We start from the raw sequence: 21,821 nt of genomic DNA, 5'->3' as shown, positions 1-21,821 counted from the left end.
TAAAATCTTAACAATAGAAAAACATGATGAAATGAAACAAAAGAGTTCAAACCTTGTCTTTTCTGCAGAATTTTATCACTTCTTGTTAGAGTAGAGAGCATAGAGAGAGTTTAGTAGGTGAGGAGAAGCCTTCAATGCAGAATTAAAACTCAGAAATATTTCAGGGATTTTAAGAGAGAGAAAAGGGTACATAGTTGAGAAACCTGGCTTCGTCGTACCAAAAAACGTAGTTCTTGTTTCGAATCAGAGAAGATCGACAATTATACGGACACGTGGTGTCTATTTTGGTAATTTCAATTTTTGTTGTATCCATAACAAATCTTTTCAGAAAGACGGATGTTTGTATTTTTTTTTTTTTTTTTGTATCTATTTTTTAAGCATATTCATAAATCGATACAAACTAACTCAAACCGTGATAATCGAATTTAAAAATCAATAACTAAAAATCAAAAACCTAAAAATTGAAAAAAAAAATTGCCTATTTTTATTAGATTGAATCAGTTTTTGGTTTGATCTGTGAAAATTATTCAATCCAAAATGATCTAATGTATTATATATTTATTATTTTTTTAAACATTTAAAATCAAATAGATGATTAAATAATCAAATCAAAGGAATTGAATCAAATAATTTTTGTTTCAAAATCAATTCAATTGAGACGGTAAATACTCCTACTTTTTCTTTCACTTGAAAGATACAATTTCATATTCTTTAAAACTACAAACACCGAAACCAATCTTTTCATATAGTGTTTATTCTTTAAAATAGCTTCTTAGTAATTAAAAATAAAAGTATTTAACAAAACTTAATATCTTGAAAGATGAAAATTATTAAATATTTTACATATCGAATAATAAAAAAAATAGTTAACAGACTATAAAATATTCAAATATTAAATACTTTGATTTTTATTTAATATTATCTATTCTATATATTTAGAATAATGTAAGAAAAAATAGTTTTGATGTTTCTCATATTATAAAAAATAAAATTATTTTTTATGCACTTTTAAAAATATGTGGAGCCATATTAAAAAAAATATAAAAAAATATAAATTTCATATATTTTTATGTGTGTGTATATAATAATTTTATCTTCTACCATAATATACCATTACTCTAATTAAAATTCTGCACGAGTGATTAAATCGAACAACGTGCGTTTTGAGTCTTGAGCGAGTTTTCCAAAAAAAAAAAATGTAGAATGAAATTACTCCAAACGTTGGTATCTGCGAGATACAAATATTATTCTCGATTTTGGTTAATTATTACAAATATCTGTCTTAATTCTCTCAAGATACACACACGACTTAAATGTTGTTTAATCCTTTGTGTAAATGTTTAATAAGAGATTATTTAGGAAATGATATCTCATGCGCTATTTAATATAATTTTTGCATATAAGAAGATTTTAATTATTAATAAATAAATTAATGATGATGATTTTATAATTTTCTATTTCTATACTTTTTTTTTATCTCTCTTCTCTTAATACTATTGATTTACTTTTATATGATTAGAATTCATCCATATAACATGATTATATAAAATAGGAATGTAATTATTTGTCCCTTTTTTCTTTCTAACTGGGGTTTTTTTTTTTTTTTTTGGAGCCAGGAAAACTCCTTAGCCCATGCCATTAACCAACTTCTCACTAAAATGCTATCCATTTCCATGGTTTCGCCTTGGAAGTGTTTGAAAATTTAAAAATAAGCTAGTACCAAGGCATATGCTAGGTCCATAACGTGGCTTCATCACTATTTTTAGTCCTTTCTTAAAATATTTTTTTTAAAAAAAAAAATCAATGTTAAAACTTTTTTGTTTGTAAATAAAGTTATTTACATTAATTTTTTAAAATTATTCTTAGGGTTTTTTGTTTGTCCATTCAAATGCATATAATTATGTTCTTTTAAGTGAAAAAAATACACAATAGAAATTATGGAGAGAGAAACAGATTTCGATCCTCTCATGTTTAAAAGTAATCATATTATTTGATCACAATCACTTATTTAAAAACCATATATTTTTCTCGCTTATCTCATCATCAATGAGTGCTCAAACAACATGACCATATCACCACTTTTAAACATAAGAGAATTCAAATCTGTGAGAAAGTAAGTGATTTTTATTTAAAATTTAAATAAAAAATATTAATTTTAACCAAAATGATCATCATTTAAAATGACAAATATTTTTCTCTTATTCTTAATATCAATTCTTTTACAATCAATGTTAAAAATTAAATTTAGAATACCGCAAACTGATTTCCGACATTAGGTCAAATATCATTTCCATTTGGTCCAGATATTTTGTCTTCGATTTTTATTTGAATGATCATTCAATACTACATCGCTTTGTGTAGGCTAAAATTCTAAAAATGCCTCTTTGGGCAATATAATTTTTTTTTAGTAACCACATGTTAGATTAAGGTGGTTTTGTACCCAAAACAAAACAAAAAAAAACTAAATTGATCGGATTAAGATTTTTTTTTTTTTTATCAATTCATATCCTTAATCCCATCCGATTATAATTGAGTTAATTCAATTCAATGATCAAATAATTTTTTTTTTTGATAAATTCTATTCGAATGACATTATTTTATATTAAGATTTTAAAAATTAACATAAAATTGTTTTATATTAAAATATTTTTAAAATAAAAATTTATAGTGATTGGATTTGTTTAAGCTTGATCAACTTGGAAAAATCAAAATTTGATTGATTTGGACTGAAAAAACAATTACCTGATTTAAGTCAACCCATTTTTTTTTTAATTAGTTCAAGTCAGGTTGATCGGATCATCGGATTAACTTAGACATATGATCACCCCTGATATTTTCCTTTTAGAGAATACAAATATTAGAAGAAATTGATAACTTACACCAAGTTTATACCGCTTCTACCCAATGGGTGCAGCTCAGTTGGTAACTTGGCGCTGAGTTAGTGGGGTTGGATATGTGATCGATTCCCGCTGAATGCATTCTTGGGGAGGGGCTGAACCTTTAGTCATCACTGTTCCCCCGCACTCCGGATTAGTCTCATAGCCGGCTCAAAGAGTCAAAGCTCGTGGGGATACCGGAGGGAGCCAACTCGTCTCAAAAAGATAATTAGGGTTGGGTAACTCCAAAAGTTTATACCGCTTCCTAACCACCAAAAGTAAAAACTCTTCCTTTTATTACAGATTGATTGGATGAATTCTGACTTTGATTTTGAGAGAACTCCTTAATCAGATTGATTAGATGAATTCAACTTTACCCAACAACTTGGGCAATCGGCACCAAGGGGCTTTATTAAGTGATATATTTAATATTTAATCGGGAGTATTGTTTTCGTGTTGAAACACTAAGTTTTAATGAAAAAAAAAGAAGGGTTTACTTTTTCTACGGTAGATAACTTATATACATTAACCCTAAAATAAGATCATTTTAAGACAAAAATAAAAATATTTTTGTAATTATAATTTATTTCAAGAATATAATAATTTTTATTATTATAATTTTTTAATTTTTCAATCCAAAACGACATCATCTTTAAAGCGAATGTAAATAACTTATTTACTGTAGAAACATTTAATCCCAAAAAATAAATACATTATGAGAGCAAAATCGCCATTTTTTTTAGTTACATTGTTTTCTACTTTAAAGTGTATATGTGTCCCCTCCCCTCAGTTTCATAATGGAGTAGGGGCAAACAATTAAACCGAATCAGAGGTAGTGTCATACCCATCAATAGGTTCTAACCGCCACTCACTTCCATAATAAGAATTAGGCAAACCCAACCAAAACTTGAAAGCCTCAGCTGCTCTTTTCCTCTCTATTCTTCTGTCTCTTCTAGCCTGTGAAGCATGCTTACTAGTAAACATTCTTGAATGCATTTCCACATAGATTCTAGTAAACTTGGTCTTGTTGGGAGATATCCCATTCTCTTCCATGCATGCCACAATTTCCAAGGCCTTTCTAAAGAAAGCAGCCCTCACACAAATATCAGCCAGAGCATCCAAAAGCCCTTCATCTGGTTTCAATGGTGGAACAGAAGAATCACATTTGTCCCTCTCCTTTCCCAACTCCCACCTCTCCTTCACTTCATTCCAAAGTAGAAGTGCCTCTCCTGGTTTTCTTGCTAATGCAATTGCATTGGCTAAGCTGCCATAAGTACTCACATCAGGGTAAAATCCTTTCTCCTTCATCATTTGAATCACTTTCTTAGCTTCTTCAAGCATCCCCATCTTACAATATCCTTCAACCAACATGTTCCAGGCGATTAAATCCACCTTCACTCGAGGATCATTGACCATCTCATCAAAGACCTTGCGAGCAAGCTTTGGTTGACCTGATAGTGCAAAAGCTTTCATCAAAGTTGTGTAACTAATCTTGGTTGGAGCTATTCCTCTTGCCCTCATCTCATTAAAGAAGGCAAGAGCACCAGAACTGTCATCAATCAATATACATCCATCAATCAGTATATTATAGGACACCGCATCAGGTTGAATCCCTGCATCATCAGCCATCTCCTTAAGCAACTCTCTTGCCATGTCTATCTGTAACTTTTTGCAGTAACCCTTAAGAAGAATATTGTAGGTTATCCTATTAGCAGGCACACCAATTCTTGTCATTTCAGCAAGAACTTGACGAGCCCGGTCCATTGAACCCACCTTCACAAGTGCTGAAACCACAGTGGTGTAGGACACATGGTCAGGGTGACTTCCACTATCATCCTGATGACGCATTGCCTCAAGCATCCTCACTGTGTCAGTGACACGCCCTGCCTTCATATAACCTTTCATTAGAGTAGTGTAAAGTCTAGTGTTTGGAGCATATGCTTGTGTCAACAAGGGTGGCTCAATGCTGCCACTTTGATTCATCAAATTTGGAAGCAATTTCTGAAAAACAGAATCATCACTTCCACCACCCAAATATTCTGAATTGGAATCCCTTAGTATCTTGCAAAGATCTCTCCTTTGATCTCTCATGGCTTGAACAATTTTCTCAGCTGACCCCAAATCACCAAAATCAACATAAGCAGAAACCAGGGAAGTCAAAGTAGTCATACACAGAGGAATCCCCAACTGAAGAATCCTCTCCAACACAAACACAAGCAAGTCTTTCCTATCAACTCTACAACACAGCTTCATCATTATGTTATAACTCAACGCATCGGGCACAACACCTAACTGGGGCATTTCATCAAACACTTGCAAGAACTTCTTACTATCACCCAAAATGGCGCACGCGTTGAGCGCAGCGTTCACAGCCACCGTGTCAGGCCGCGACTCCGCCACCATGTCGGGGTCGGAGAACTTCCTAACGCGGCGCGTGACGGCCTTGAAAATCTTGAGGGCCTCGGCGGGACCGTCGTCGCCGGAAGAGGCGAGGCGGCTGACGACGGCGCTCCAGGCCTTGACGTGGGGGAGATAGCCGGAACGGAGCATGGACTTAACAACGGAGGCGGCGTAGAGGGTATGGCCGGCCTTAGCAGCAGCGACGGCGAGGAGGCCGAGGCAATTGGCGTCAAGGCGATGGAGCTGGCTTTCATGGCGGAGGCGCGTGATGATGGATTGGGCGCGCGTGAGAGCGGAGAGCGTGTTCTGGAAGGACAATTGAGACACCAAACGACTCAGGCAAGTGGCGTTAGGAATGTGGGTGCATTTAGTGTAAACAAGCCATGCTTCCTCTGTTTTCCTCTGACGTAAGAGTAATAACAGTTCCTGGTCGCGTGGTTCGGTTGTGAATGTGGTTGTGGTTGTGGTCGTGGTGGTGAGTGACAGGTCTGAAGGGTTGGTGTGGTTGACGAGAAAGGAGCGCGTGGTTTTGGTGGTGAGTTTGAAAGAATAAGAGTGGTGAAGTGTGAGAGTGTGAGGAAGTGGGTATGGTTTAGATGTTGGTGAGAAGTGACGTTGAGGTTGAGGTTGTGAAAGAGTAGCAGAGTTCATTGTTGCTCTTTCTCCATTTGGGGAAACCAGAGATAAGAGGTTTGTTTGGATAAGGAGGTAGATATTTGTGTGTTGCTGTAATGGAATTCCAACCAACAACGCTCTTTCGTGTTCCGTCCTCATATTTTTCCTTCCATGTCTGCTTCACATACGTGGAAACATTGGGTTTGCAAGTTATGTCTTAAATACAATTATATATTTTATACGAGAGTAACTAATGTTGAGATAGTAGTTCTTTTATGTGTGTGACATTAATGTTATTAAATTCGGCCCGCTTATCGAACTGGTCGAGGTACGGGTCATTGGGTTAACCAGTGGATCACTGGTTCAACTCGTAAGACTTGGTAAATATATGTAAATTTATAATTTATATTAAAAAAATTATAAATATACTAAAATACCTGTAAAAAAAAAAATACTAATTTTAAATATTTTAATATAAAAAATAAGGGAAAAGTGATACTTGCTACTTCTTTTTTTTTACTACCAAATCTTTAACCGTTGACTTCTACCAATCCAACAGTTATAATTTATTAAAAATTAATAATTAATTAATAAGTATGACTTAATAAATTGTAACCATTACATTAACGAAAATCAATGGTTAAGATTTGGTAGTAAGAGGTAGTAAGAAAAAGAAGTAGTAACTATAACATCTCCCGAAAAATAATAAATTACATATCATTATCCAATAAAAAAGTAATCAAACATATAATATTTGTTATACTTCAGGTTCAGTAAACGATATTTTTACCTATAAATCAAATCAAAATTCCCTACATATTGCATAACCAAGATAATATTAGTGTTGTAAGTACATAATCTATGTAAATTAATAAGCTACAAATCGCTCAAATATTTCAAAGGAAAACAAATCATTTGTGTTTGAGAGTTAAAAAAGGAAGAAATCAATTGATGAGAATAAATTAGTTTTTTTTTTTTTGCAAACCGGGTTGGGTCACTGGTTGAACGGACCGAGTCACCGATTTTTGTGAAAATCGGCCAGGTCGCACTGGGTCACAGCGGTTCTGTAACATGGCCGGTCCAATATGAAAACTGGACCAGTTACATGACCGGTTCACTGGTTTCCGGGTCGACCTGGCCAGGTCAGTCCGGTTTTTATAACATTGTGTGAGATAAATATGTGGGGTCCACACTTTAAAAAAATAAAAAGAAAAAAGAAAAAGCTGACACAATTTGATGAGTGTATAATATGAGATAGTTATCTCCAATCACATAAGAAAAATATTTCTCATGGGATCATTCTTTCCCATCTTAAATAAAATCTAGAGTAAATACAAAAAAACACAAAACATATTTTATTCCTTTAAAAAAATTTGATTTGTGATCTCTCCTAACTTCCATTTTTTTAAAATTGTGGTTCCTCTTAAATAAAAAAAAAGTTATATTAGTTTCTCAAAAAGGATAAATATGGATACTTTTTTTTTATAAGGAACTAAAATAAATTTCGTACTTTTTGTTAAGACCCGAAAGGGAATTTTCTCTGAGATTTATACCCTATACATATATAAAAGTGTATGAGACCCATATGAAATCATGTGAACTAAAGAGAAGAAAAAAAATATAGGCTCAAAATACTGTTACATGAATGTAGGAGATAAAATTTATCTCTTAATGTAAGAAACATATATATATATATATATAGGGAAAAAAGTATCTAATGTTACTTTAGACAACTTTGTCTAATGTTCATTGAAACGACGTCGTTTTGGGTTGAAAAATTAAAAATTTAGAATGATAAAGACTATTATAACCCTGAAATAAATTAAAATTATAAAAATACCATGATTTCCGCCCCAAAACGACGTCATTTTGATGAACATTAGATGAAGTTATCTAAAGTAACTTTAGAAAAAACAAACTCATATATATATATATATATATATATATATATATATATGAATTGAATACACAAATTATTACATAATTACCCACACCTCTCACCTAGAATAAAATCCCTGTATATATTTACTTAAACATGCGTATTCCTTTTCTAATCATATTAATCATAATTTTTTTAATTGAATGAGTTTCTTAAGAAAATTAATTTATCTTAAATTAATAAACTCTATTGTCTGTTTGGAAGTTCCCCATACGCTGTATTTTTCTTTTCTTTTTACTTCGTAAAAGAATATAATTATTATTATATTACTTGAGATATAAATTTAACATTTTTGTATTTATATAGTTAAATAGAATTGAATTTAATAAATACTATATTGAATTTATATCGATGGGTAACTGGTTTAATCGGTGGCACATTGATCAAATAGATCAAATTAAATTTATATAAAAATAACAACAATATTATGACTAAGATTTTCATTTGTATTATACCACGGTAAATTTTTTTTTACAACTCTACGATATTTGAAAATAAATCCTCTTATATGTTATTTAACATATTTGAGAGAATCATAACCATCAATAAACTTATCAATAGTAATAATTTTATAACTTCTTATCTTAATGTTTTTTTCTATCTCTTATCTTATCACCATTAATTTACTTTTTTTATTGTTAGAATCCTCCCACGTGATATTATTATGTTAAATTCACTCCCGCCATATGTTCTCCAATGCTTGAGACATTACACACACACACACAAATATATATATATATATATATATATATATATATATATATATATATATATATATATATGGGGTAGGATTAGGGGTGCTAAACGAATCAGGGGCCTTTGGCTCGGCTCGTGAAAGCCTGAACTTACATGTTGGTTGTTGGCAGCAGACTTGAACTTATATAAAAGCTCGTTTAATAAAAAAGCCTCGGGCTCTCATTCAAAAGTTCGGCCTTGGAGCCTCTCAGGCTGGCCTAATATTTTTTTTTTTATATTTTTTATATTACTTGTAATAGCCTCTCTTTCTCCTCAATTCATTTCATCTCATTTTATTGGTTAAATAGACTTTTTGAATGATTTTGTTATATATTATGTTGTTTGGATGTACATTGAATTTATGATATTTATAGAATTACTAGTGTTGTTGATTGTATATTCTGTTTGGATAAATTTTTGTTATTTTTTTTTAAACAGGCTAAACCAGACTTTTATTTTTTGTAAATAAGTCAGGCCACGGGCCGATAATAATATTTATAACAGGTAACATGTTGGCTTGGTCAGACTGACGCATTTAAATACAGGCTTAGCCTTTTAAAATCAAAGCTCGGCTGCCCGTTAACACCCCTAGGTAGGATCCTTTGACACCGATGTCAAATTTAAAGTTTGACACCTCATATGAGAGCTGTTAGATCAAAAAAGATCAATGACTCTGATTTATAAGCATGTGACACAATTGATTTTTTTTTATCTAAAGGCTCTCAGATAAGATATCAAACTTTAAATTTGACACCGGTGTCAAATGATCTTACTGTAGAGTCAATAAAATCCCGAGCATCTTCAGAACAGATGTCCTCTGGATACAATTTGCATTCTTTGGGTAGATACGACTTACGAAGCAAATCAATAAGATGAGCCCTTAAGTAGGGATTTATTGGCTGTCCACGACCAAGCCACAACTCAAATGGTAAGGTATTCTTAGCAGATGATGAGAGTTCATAACATTCCGGAATGACACAGGAGAGAAATCCTTAGTCAATCCATGTGTTCTGAACTTCTTAGCGAATTCGCCACAACCAGAATCATAAACTAATATATATATATAGATATATAGATATATAAACCCGATATAAGCTGATCTTTATCTACGAAAATTGCATTCTTAATTTCAATCACTGATTTCGTTTATATCCAATAACTTTAATTTATTAATTATGTAAGTCATGAATAAATATGAATCAACAATTAAAAATTAATATAAGTCTTTTTATTCTTACATCAAAATAAATTAACCATATTCACCCACACACAAATATATATATATATATATATATATATATATATATATATATATATATATAATTAATTATATTATTTCTGCAGCCGCTTTACGTACAGCAACAACATGTGTATAGTTATGATTCATTTAAAGCTGATCTTTATAAAAGCTGATCTTTATCTACGAAAATTGCATTCTTAATTTTAATCACTGAATTCGTTTATATCTAATAACTTTAATTTTACATCGCACACACACATATAAAAGGCGTGTAAGACAAATAAATGAACAAGCACCAATTGCAATAGCGAATAATCTTTAACATAAAGCATGTGTGTGTGTGTGACCATGGTTGTTATATATAACAAAATATCCACGCATTAGAAAAAATATATGAAAGAAGAATAACAACACTAAATGATTGTGGCCATTTCCCTCGTGGCTGAACATTTCCTTCAATATGGCAGAAAGTTTCTGACAAAGAAAAAAGAATCAAAAACTGCTATATGAAACTCTCCAAAAAAAAAAGGGTAAGGTTTCCTTTCCTTCCTCGATTGATTAACATTCAATTTCTCGATTTATGATCTGTTTTTTTTTTTTTTTTTTTATTTCTTTCTGATGTCATAGTTCGCTTACCACTCTTTCAGCTATTACAAGGAATCAAGTATCAAATATTCTTGGGCTGTTGCTGCATTCACAAACTACAACAACTGTACATATTATTCTAATTGTAGAAGCATGCAAATGAAGTGAATGTGCAATCATCATCCCTCACTGTTAAGTTATCCACAAATTTTCTGACAAAAAACACCGATACCCTAATAATAACCATACTTCTACATACATTCCTCCACTCCAACACAACTGAAAGTCATGAACAAAACCACTAGCCTTCAAATGAGGGGGAGTTATGACACCACTAAAATTTCACAATCAAAACTCGGCAAAATTAGAAGTTGGCTTTAATCTGAGTTCAAGTCATCTCAAGTTTTTATTTTTTTTCCTGTAACACTGCACAACTGTAAATGGAAGTAAAAAAAGTGGCATGGAATTTCATGTAAAAACAAATGTAATATAAACAATCACAGATGTAGCAGGAGCAAAGATAGCAGCTATTATCATTGCATGTAAAATACTAATAGTCATTAAGGTTCCTGTACACGAAACTATACACCAAATAACAAAGCGTGACCAGGGAAAGTGCCATCCGTTTCTGTACAGCTGACACAAGTCAGTCAACTAATTATCAGCAAGCTATGTACACACCCCCAACAATTGTAGTCAGTGAAGAACAGGAGCTTCATCCCCAAGTAACTCGTTGTGACCACCACTGCCAGTAACTCAACTGAGACCACTGCCAGCAACTTGTTAACACCCTTATCTATGTTACTATCAATTACCAACTAATAATTACAGCTTCAGAATCCAAATACGGATCCAGGCAAGAGAATAATTAAGTTATGAAAGGTGGAAAGATCCTTGACCCTCTGTTATGGCATACAGGAGCTTCTCTTTCATCCTTTCCTGAAATTGAATGGAGTGCCAAACAACGTTTAGGCTCAAAAGCAAGAAAATCATTTCCTAAAATTTGTTTAATGTGCTTTTTTCTACTAATATATGAAATAATGAAAACTGATAAAGTACTTTTGATGAGTACGGAGGTAGTTTAAGATAATTTGCGCAAGTCATCACGCTAGGTAGGTCCGTGTCAGCCCGGTTGCTACAATGCTGTTAAAACACCAAAGAGTATGAGGAAATAATACAAAGAAAAAATATATGTAAAGTACAAAAGCCAGATTGAAAATTATATAGACCTTTCGGACAATAGTTAACTTGGGATTAAGAGATGCCAATCCTCCTGGAGGAAGCCGAGGTGTGCCAGTCACAAACTGCAGAAATGCTCGTCGCTGTTCATTGTCAAACTCTTGGATAATTTCCAATAACTGAGTCCACAGCAGTTGGTAATTCATAACTTATGAGAATCAGGTTACAAAATTAAAAATGATTCAGAGCATGAGATCAAAAAGTATCTAAAAGTACATGAATGCTTACATTAACAATGGGAGGACTGCTGGCAGTGTACCCATGATCGAACTTAATGTGATCTGCAAGTTCATTGATCTGCTAACAAGGCATTACTACACTTCAGTTTTTTTATTTTTTATTGCTTTTCTTTTCCTCTACAAGAAAAGGACATTTATACAAATTGATTAAAAAAAATTGGAATTTATACGTACAGCCCAAGAATCATGCTCTCCACAAAGCATACGCTCAAGTTCTTCTTCATTGAAAATTGAAAGATGTTCAATGGGGAAAACCTGAAAGTTGAAAACAAGTTTTAAAAAAAAGGAATGAGAATCATAATGAAGATATACAAGAAATTGAAGAGCAGTCTTGTAAACAGTAAATCCTAAATGAAACTTAATATTCATTCTACTGATCATGATGGCTTGCTATGAACACGGGAATGACTTAGAAGACAGTCAAGACACAACACACCTACTCCAAGTTCTGATAATATATTAAACAAAGGTATCATATTTAAGCAGTGTAATGGTCCAAGAATTTTCATGGACCTAGGTTCAGGAGTCTTGAGCATCAGACTTCTCTCTTTCATTCTCCCCCCAATGTTTCCCTTAAGTCCAGGGGCAGCTAAATCATCGAGAACAGAACAAAATTGAGATTATGAGAGCAACTCAGTGAATCCCGGTTCTAATTTGCTATGGATTTAAGCATTTAAAAGCATAATGAAAATGAGGTCACAAGATGAAGTACAATAAAATGTCGATGCCAAACACAAAGATATGCAAGAAGTTCTGACAGCTATTGGACGATGACCCTAAGAATACTAGCAACAATTGTAAAACTTGTATAGGGTCAATTGAAAAAGCATATCACATCATGTAACCCTTTCAAACCATACGACAGACAATAGCACTTATACTTTTGTTTTGTTCATTTTGATCATAATGTATTATGTAAATCTCAATTCTTTTGGGCATTTTTTTTTCTTGAGATGTAATTCTCTCCAACTGTGCAATTATGTAAGGGTAAGACTACATATAAGGATTTCCTCCACGGCTCCATCCCACACTCGCTAGTCGGGTTTAACGAGGAGTGGTTTTTTTTTTGTTTTTTTTATGTAATTCTCTCCAACTTTTATAGTGAAAGTGAAGAATGACTATAACAACCAAAAAGGTTCTCATTTTGAACAGTGGGACATTTTTTTAAAAAACACAAAATAAAATTAGAAGCAGCTAGAAATTATTTCAACCATTATCAAGACAAAGTGAGACCTGGTTAAAGCCAGATTTAAAAGCTTCAACTTGTCTTGAAATTCCGGAGCTCACAGTTGCATCGACAATAAGTGAAACATAATCCCCCAGGTTTCTCATATTTACCTACCAAAAAGGATGAATACATCAAGTTTGTATTTTATCATTGAAAGGATCAAAATGAAAATTGAATTGCCAAAATATCAAGCAATGCCTTACCATTGTATGATCAGGCTTTGAAGCAAGAACAATGTCAGGATAACCAGGAAGAGTAAAATCAAGACAAAGATCCTCAATTCTGGTATCACGAAATCTTAATCCATATTCCAACTCAGAATTCCCTCCACAGACAGATTCCAGAAACCTTTTCCGGTTAACTAGTGCTTGAAACTCTAGCAGCACCCTACCAAGTCCAGGATCAATTGACTGTATGTCATACAAAGAAAGTTCCTAAAAAGACATGGTAATAAGCAAATAGAGTCAGTTATAATGACCATCATTAAACATGTTACTACATGTTGCTGGGTTGCAAGCTAATGTGAAGTTCATTAATTGCACCCAGAATTGGATACCTTTCCAAGAAAAAGTTTATAGAAGGCTTTAGAGAAGTGGAGATCTAAGACCCTTCCATCTTGAAGTGCTTTAGCTACAACTTGGCCAAAAAGGGAAAATTTCTTTGTTACTTCAGAGAACTGTACGCCACTGGATGTATCTTGCATTAACGACCATGGACGAGGAAAGAGTCCATAAAAGGAATAAATTCCGATTTCCTCATCCTGCAAGTTTGTCTTGAGGGAAAAGGAAGAAGCATCCTCTCTCCACATGCCCAAGCCAGATTTTTGGAACTCCTGGCACACCAAGGTATAAAATTCTAAAGTTGGTCCAAGACCAGTGCCTACTTCTTCATCATATTCCACTTCAAGAACCACTTTATGACTGGCATGTAGGTCCATCATTTGTGCAGCAGACTCCAGGATCCGGTGGCGATAAACTAAGAACTTCTTTCGAGGCAATCCACTGAGGCTCAGTCGCCTATCACTTACTGTTCCTGAGTTGTTGTAAGACAGAAGATGTTGGATTTGAGGCTGACCAAACGCTTCCAATTTGAAGTACTTGCACCTTGCCTCAAAACTAAATAGGAAAGGACAGGAAGCTATTAACTGATTACACCACAAAGGCATACCACCAGTGGAGACAGCCATAGAGTCCCTCATCTGTTGCTCCAACTTCTCCGTCAACTTACTGCTCACAAACTCATTTTGTGGGACAGAATGAACTGTTATTTTTAGGCCATCCAAGTTATCAACTTTCCCTTCAGCAAAAGCACAAATTCTTTCCCGAGACATAAGGTGAAACATAAATCTGTTCAATCCTTCCAAGATTTTAAGAAGAAACAAAATATCATAAGTTGGACTTGACTTCTCCAAATCAGAAACAAGTTCACAAGAGAACATGTCTGACAAAAAAGGAGCATGCTGATAATAAGCTAAAACTTTATCATTAGAGAAATCTTGAGGTGAAGAATGACATTCTGGAGGCATTATGTCCTCCCATTTCTCAGCCCTTCTATAGGTTAATCTATGCACTTGACTCCACATTTTTGCACTAGAAAAACAATCATTTTGTTTTATTATTTGGCAAAGAATTGCCTGATATAGTGTCAATTTATGATTCAGACGCTGTCCATCAAGGTAAAAAACAAGTTTTTGAACAGCTTCATGGCTACAAGATTCAGGATGCTGTTTTTCTAGTTTCGAGTCTGGTTCTGCATTGAATTCCAGTCCTTCCTCTGCATACCCCTGTTAGATATGGGCACAAAAGTTTAAATATAAATTGCACATATAATATATTTGTTATCATGATAAATTAGAAATTAATGTTGGTGCGCGTGCGCGTGTAGGTGCCTATGCGCGTGCGCGCGCGCATGTTAATTTAAGAACAATGCACACACACATACAACAGATACAAGAACAATGCACAACTAGCAAATGTTAATTTAAGAATACCAAAATATACGCAGACAACAATATTAACCCATGTCACTAATCTAATGGAAGATCATCCTCCAATAATTAGAAAATATATAATTTTGGTCTATAAAACCGTAAAATGACACATTTAGGAAAACCAACATGCCAAGAACAACTATATAGCATAAATATGAACTTAGTTGGACACAAAAAATAACCAAGAATATTCTGCATTATCAACTAACTAATAATATGATAACAACCTGAGTTCCGGAGGATGATGATTCCCCAGCACTGAAATTGATTGCTTGATCAGGTCTAGGCTCTGACAAATTTGGCTCTTCTCCCTGCAACACAAGTTCAGTTGAAAATAAAAACTAAATTAGGAAACAACCTCTCATTCCCCAAAAATAAGACAAATTTACAAGGAAAAAACACACAGATGACAGAACTAGCCTGCCATTTCAGTAAATTAATAACCATGGTTACAAATATTACCTGTGTTTCACGTAGATCTGATGACATGTCAGAAGGCCCCAAAATTACCGGAATTTCAACTCGGCAGGAATTTGCATTTGATGGTGATTGAAGGGGTGGACTTTCTGGTTGCAATACTACTTGGCTGGATGATGATCTTACATCCTTTGTGTTTTTCACACTGACCTTTGGCCATAGATATCTTTCAATGGCATGCAAAGAAGAAAATGGATCAACAGTAAGAAAATCCTCAGTGTAGTCACTCAAGCAAGTCTCTTGTTCTCCCCTGACGAAATGGACTTTTAGGCAAGGATAAGGAATGCGACACCCATTAGGAACAGTAGCAAATGAACTTCTCTGTTTTGGTCCATTGCTCAGAATAATGGGGAAGGCTTCAAATGAAGTCAGTGCACTCTGCAGGATCTTGATTAATATAGAGAGAGGTGTGTCGCCAGAGAGAGGGTGAGAAGCATACATACACACACTTGCCAAAGCCTCAAATCGTTTTTCTATGATAGCATTATGACCACAAACACCTTGTACTCCCTCATTTTCCCTCATATATTGTCCATGAGATAAATAATTAATTAGTGATTTCACAACTCCACTCTCTATAAATTCAAAAGTAGAAACTTGTTCCTTGCCAGTAAGCTTGTCCATAATTTGATATAATATATTATTGATCTTCTCCTCATGAAGTGCAAGAGCACCATTGTCAGTAGACATGCTAAACAGAACATTAGAAAGTTCCCTGAGATTCTGCAGAACATCAGTCAATCCTTTCTCAGAATCATATATTTCTGGTGCTAAGTATTTTGTTTTTATATGCTCTGCAAGATTATAAACAGAGTCTTTGTCAAGTTTGCAATTTCCGGCTTCTGATGATGTGGGAGATTGGCCAGTCGAAAATGCATAACATAGGCACTTGAGGGCATCTCTTGTAGCAGACTTTTGACTGGAGTCCAATGACAGCTGGATGCCACTAAATACTGGGTACATCAATTGTGACGATCTTTCTGGGGTTAATAGTGCATCAATGGCAAAAAAGACACCTTCCTTTACAAACAACTTCAAAAAATTATCTGAAAAGTTTTGAAGGATTATCTCAGCTATTTGTAAGGCTAGCATTTGCATATGGTGATCCTTTCGAGTGAATACTCCAGCCAAAAAACTGCCACAATAACCAGATAAAGTCAACATCTTCAACAAAATATATTTAATATTGCAACTCTAAGGATAAGAGGCCTACTTCACCTTGAAATACTGGCGTTCTTAAGCAATTCAACAAGCATGTCAGATTTGCTCAAACAAACTAACTTGTACATAACAGATAGACATCCATGGCAAACATGTAAACTCGCACCAGAATTAAACACCTGCGCAAGGATGAAGTAGCTATTGCAATGTAATAAAAAAGTAAGAGTACTTAGCTAATTATAAGAAAATCAACCAACCTGGATCAACATAGGAAACACATCTATCCCAAGCTTTTGTAGGAGATCTGGGTGATTAGCTAGAAAGGATTCTTTGTCTAGCACCAGTTGATCATTCTGATCTTTAGCCAGGCTGGGGAGAAGCTCATTTAGCAGTTTAAGTACTTCATATACCTAGCAAGTCAAAAAAATATAAGAGAAACCTTTCCCACATCATTTATAATAAATCTCTCAAATCACACAAATGTGAATCCATTAGAAAAGAATCCTTTCATTCTATTTCTGAATGACACTACAAAATAAATATCAAGAACAAATTTCAACAAATTTACAAGAGTAGAAAATTTAAATCTGATTACTTTTATTGCATAGGAACAATAAAGCTCATACCATAAGCATTTTCTAATGAAAATGAATAGAATATTTACATAGTTCTACAATTTTAGAAAAATAAATCATTTCACCCAAAATAAAAAATTTATGCACCAAAACTGTTCACAATTGAAACTGACCAGTACATAATAAATCATTTGACCCACCAAACCTATTAGAAATGTATCATGGAGACATGGTATGATTATAATCAAATAGGTCTTGGTAGTTCATGAATTAAAGATATTCAAAATGAATTTGAATTACATAATTTTGAACAGCACCAATGTATTTGGCAAAATTAAAGTTCAATGTGTCTAATTGCCGCCTTCTAGATGCACTTTTACTAAATTTCCATAAAAAAAAAAAAACGGTCGTGTTGGATAATAGAGACTTCCCAACTTAATAGGTTGTTTTGGATGACTCCGAAGGACATTTCTTTGGGATTTTTATTTTTTGGTACATTGGAGGTGCGAGCAGCAGGCTAAGGGAGGATAGGTGGCTGGGTGGATCAAACCTCCCATATCAAATGCCAATTCTGCTACAAGCTCATCGGCAACTATGCTCTTTTTCCCTCCTTACTTCTAGAAAATGAGGGGCAGCTTGGCACAATGATTGGTGTTGTCAACATGTGACCAAGAAGTCACGAGTTTGATTCATTAATCAAACATATAGTCTCCCACTATAGACCCTTCCTTGGACCCTATATAGAGGGGGAGCTTTATAGGACCTAGAGATGGCAAAACGGGTCTGCCCCGACGGATCAACCCGCCTGACCCGACTAACCTGCAGGTTGGGTTACATGTTTAAACCTGCCAATCCATCACAAGCCCCTATGCTTTAAGGGTGGGTAAAGTGGGTCGGGACAGGGCAGATTGTTCGACAGGTTAAAATTTCTTTTTAAGTTTAATTGGGGTAAAACATCTCACTTTTCTTCTAAGCCCTACTACTCCTCAGTCTCCATCTCTAGATCTCTTTTCGTTTTTTGCACTATAAGCAAGTTGACCCACGAACCCATCATAAAATGGGGTAGGTTGAGATTTTCAACCCACTTTCATAAATTGGGCTGGGCACGTTAGCCCATTTTTGTGGCGGGGCAGAATGCCAGCTTTGACATCCCTAATAACACCAGGTTGCCCTTTTTTGTGCAGAGAAAGGTTATTTATGGGGGGCTAAATAGCAATATTGGCTTAAATCTAATTTATGAGCATTTAATTGCGGCCATATATTAATAACATGAAAACAGCAATATTGGCTTAGATTCTCATTTATGAGCATTTAATTGAGGCCATATATTAATAATATGAAAACGTACCAATTACCAAATTCATCACAACTAAATGATCATACCAATATTTTTTACTTTGGAAACAGGAAATTAACCAAACAGTGTCACCGCACACAGGTAAAAGACGAGATAGAGTCAAATCTAAGACACACAAGCCTACCCGATTACAATGTCCACCAACAAGTTGTGACGTTGATACTCCATGTGAGAGGTCAAATGTAGATAATATATCTCTCAATATGCTGCTTATATTAAGCTCATACAAAATCTTGAAGGCTTCAATTGATCCAGATGAAAGTTTGACAAGTAATCCTATCAATCCCTGCCAAGCAAAATGATAGATTTATGTCAACATCAAAGTTCATACGAAAAAATAGAGAAATCTAGGGTATAGAAATGAAAGATAAAAAATTGCTTACATTATAAATTAATTGAGATAGGGTTGTCCGACCATTTAAACTTAAAAGATGTGTGACCTGTTGAATCAATCCATGCTTACAAAGTTCATCCAACATTTCAGAGGACTGAGCAACTCGCTCCACAATTTTAATCAAGCAGGTAGCAACGTTTTCGACAAGCTGCGGAAGTACATTAGCATGTCAGTAAATATTGAAAAAGGAACATGAATTTATGACTGATACAAATCTGCAATACAATCATCTGAATTCCATTCATTGTTACCTGCCGATCCTCATACTGAAGAAGATTGCATAATCTGGGCACAGCCTCCATGAAAGGAGAAGGGCTTTCTGAAGGAAGCTTCTTACATATGTTCACCACAGTAGAAAGAGCCACTCTCTGGTGAAAGTGGGAAATGGGAGAATAGTATACATCAAATAAGAAAATAATTCTTCACTCCTCTAATAAATTAAAATAATATATTATTGACTTCTATTGATAGCAAGAAAAAAATGGTCATTACTCATGAAGATGATGACTTATTGTGTTAGAGGCTTACCTGTATGCTTGTTGAAAAGAAGTCAATATAATTTAGAACAGCCATAATCGCCCCAGCCTGTAAGCAAGCAAGTGGTTGCTCTCGCGATATTTTCTCCAATGCTTGGAGACACTACATAAATACAACATCAATAATCTTATTCATATATATAACACATGCTACAGATAAACAAAGAAAAAGCACCAATTACCTGCTCAGCCACATCTTGATACTCAATAGCCAATAATCTTTCACACAAAGCAGGAACAGCATCATAGCGAACAAGAAAACCAGCTGATCGAGGATACAGATCACAAATATAGGTGATAGCCCTTATAGAAAACAACATTATATCAGGGTTACTCTCATGCTTTGCCAGCTTTACAAGTAGTGGTGATAATAAGTCCGAAGTCATGCTGGAAAGTGAACCCTCCGTACAAAAGGACAAAATTTCACAAAGTTCAGTGAGTACTGCCAATTGAGCAGAAGGTTCAGTCTGTCCACTCAAGCTTGATATAATATTTTTAAATTTCCCATGATCACTGGATAGTCTCCGCCTATGATACTCATGGAGACTGCTATGATGCTGCTCCATGTCATCTGAATCACATGATCCATAAGCTGAATCCTTTTCTGGTTCTCCCTCTGATCGGCTTGAAGCTGAAGCAGATGAGGAAGTATCCATGTCATTATCATGGGCCTCCACCATTGAGCGTGTTGAATTCAAATGTGTTTGAACAGATGAGTTTGAAGAACTTGGTCTAAAATCCAATGAACTACACGCCCGCTTATCAGCAGGCAGTTCATCTACCATTTCTGGACGCTTTTGGCCTCTACTTTCCATTAATTGCTTCTATTACCCAATGGAAATCAACACCTGTGCATTTCAAAATCTTATCAATCTTCATTCATCATCATAAACTCTTTACCATATATATAGGCCAAATAAGTCTGAATTATGAGCCAAAAACTGACATTTTGTTATTTCCGTTCTTATGGAAGGAAAAAGGTAAGTTCATAACTCCAATCCAGAACAACCAAACTCTTCCTTCATTCAAAGCTTTCCTCAAATATAAAACTAACACAAGAAGCCATTTTTCTTAATTTTCAACATTACCCCAGTTAAATAGTCATCAGAATCCTTAACCCCCCAACCCCCCCCCCCCCAAAATAAGTGATAGTGCTGCTGTGCCTGTTGATGATGCATAACATAAACCAAATCAATTCAAAAGTTAACAAGCCAAAACCTCAGACTAAACAAATCAAACACAACAAGTTCTATAATTGACACGTACAAATAGATAATACGAATAAACGTCGTGGGTTACACGAAACAAAAACACAAAAAAACACAAAAAAAGGGAAAGAAAAGGACAAAGCAATTATGATCGAGAAACAAACACACAATGTCAGCAAAAAGAACACGATCAGTGAAGAACACAATCATGGGAAGTTGAAGACTCAAAACGGCAACAGTTTCAATGGTTGTCTTATGTTAAGAGTACCTAGTTGTAGAGTCCTTAATCGGTCTTCGAGAAAGTCGAAGACCCAGTTTTTGTATGAACAAAATAAACAATATTATGGTGATTTTAAGGCAACCCTTTTCTTCTTCTTCTTCTTCTTCTTTGTCTCACTTCTTCGCCGAATTGTTTCTTCTGAGAGAAAATAAGAGATTGAATCGAGGTATGAACAGAGAAAAAACGATTACCAAAATTATAAGAAAATTAAAAAAAAAAGAAAGAAAAAGAAAAAGAAAATAAATTGAAGAAAACCAGGTGAGAGGGTAATTGCACACGAAAGCTTGCAACTTGGAAGGCAAACGGTGGTGATAGTGAAAATATTTAAGGAAACGATTATTCTAGTTAATTACTAATTAGCCTCCTTGTTAATTATAAATAACTTGGGAACAGATATACCCTGCTCATGAGGTGCATGAAGCTTGATGCATGGCTTAATCAGTTATCATTGCTTTTCTCATCGTGGCTAATGTATCGTATAGGTACCTAAGCTCTGGTGTCACGTGTAAGATATGATAGTATAAGCTTATACTATACGTTATGACATTTTTAGTTGTTTGGTGTGACCACCGTATAGTATAAGCTTATACAGCATAATCTCTTAATACATCAAAATGATGTATAACTTAATCCGGCCTAAGGGTGAAGGATAAGACCTGATAAGAGATTGATGTATTAACATCGTTGACCAATATAATTCTCAAAAATTAATATATTATTTTAATATTAATCTATTACAATAAAAAT

The 21,821-nt window shown here is 34.3% G+C and overlaps 2 protein-coding genes across 3 annotated transcripts; both read right to left on the bottom strand.

Moving 5' to 3' along the window:
- Nucleotides 1-3,597: 3,597 nt before the first annotated feature.
- On the bottom strand, nt 3,598-5,995 carry LOC133296392 (pentatricopeptide repeat-containing protein At3g09650, chloroplastic). Its single transcript, XM_061495361.1, has one exon. It carries the CDS (start codon nt 5,925-5,927, stop codon nt 3,693-3,695), a length of 2,235 nt encoding a protein of 744 aa, XP_061351345.1. The 5' UTR covers nt 5,928-5,995; the 3' UTR covers nt 3,598-3,692.
- A 4,909-nt stretch (nt 5,996-10,904) lies between these two features.
- On the bottom strand, nt 10,905-21,213 carry LOC133296393 (E3 ubiquitin-protein ligase UPL4). Of its 2 annotated transcripts, XM_061495362.1 has the most exons (18): nt 21,063-21,212; nt 19,769-20,434; nt 19,579-19,689; nt 19,302-19,418; nt 19,040-19,198; nt 18,781-18,942; nt 16,982-17,134; nt 16,782-16,903; nt 15,549-16,698; nt 15,314-15,397; nt 13,653-14,879; nt 13,300-13,530; nt 13,102-13,206; nt 12,043-12,123; nt 11,858-11,926; nt 11,620-11,748; nt 11,450-11,533; nt 10,905-11,329 (listed from the first exon to the last, which is right to left on the bottom strand). In XM_061495362.1, exons 2-18 carry the CDS (start codon nt 20,399-20,401, stop codon nt 11,264-11,266), a joined length of 4,683 nt encoding a protein of 1,560 aa, XP_061351346.1. In that variant the 5' UTR covers nt 20,402-20,434; nt 21,063-21,212; the 3' UTR covers nt 10,905-11,263. The 2 variants fall into 2 exon arrangements, with proteins under 2 accessions (XP_061351346.1, XP_061351347.1); XM_061495363.1 differs by lacking the exons at nt 10,905-11,329; nt 11,450-11,533; nt 11,620-11,748 and having other exon boundaries at nt 11,897-11,943; nt 21,063-21,213.
- Nucleotides 21,214-21,821: the final 608 nt, after the last annotated feature.

This window comes from Gastrolobium bilobum, unplaced genomic scaffold (genome assembly GCF_033153095.1).
Source record: "Gastrolobium bilobum isolate Gb01-03AN ecotype WA unplaced genomic scaffold, APGP_CSIRO_Gbil_v1 utg66262, whole genome shotgun sequence".
Taxonomy (NCBI): Eukaryota; Viridiplantae; Streptophyta; class Magnoliopsida; order Fabales; family Fabaceae; genus Gastrolobium; species Gastrolobium bilobum.
Note: the sequence above shows the minus strand (reverse complement) of the source record. Positions and strands in the feature narration are given on the sequence as shown.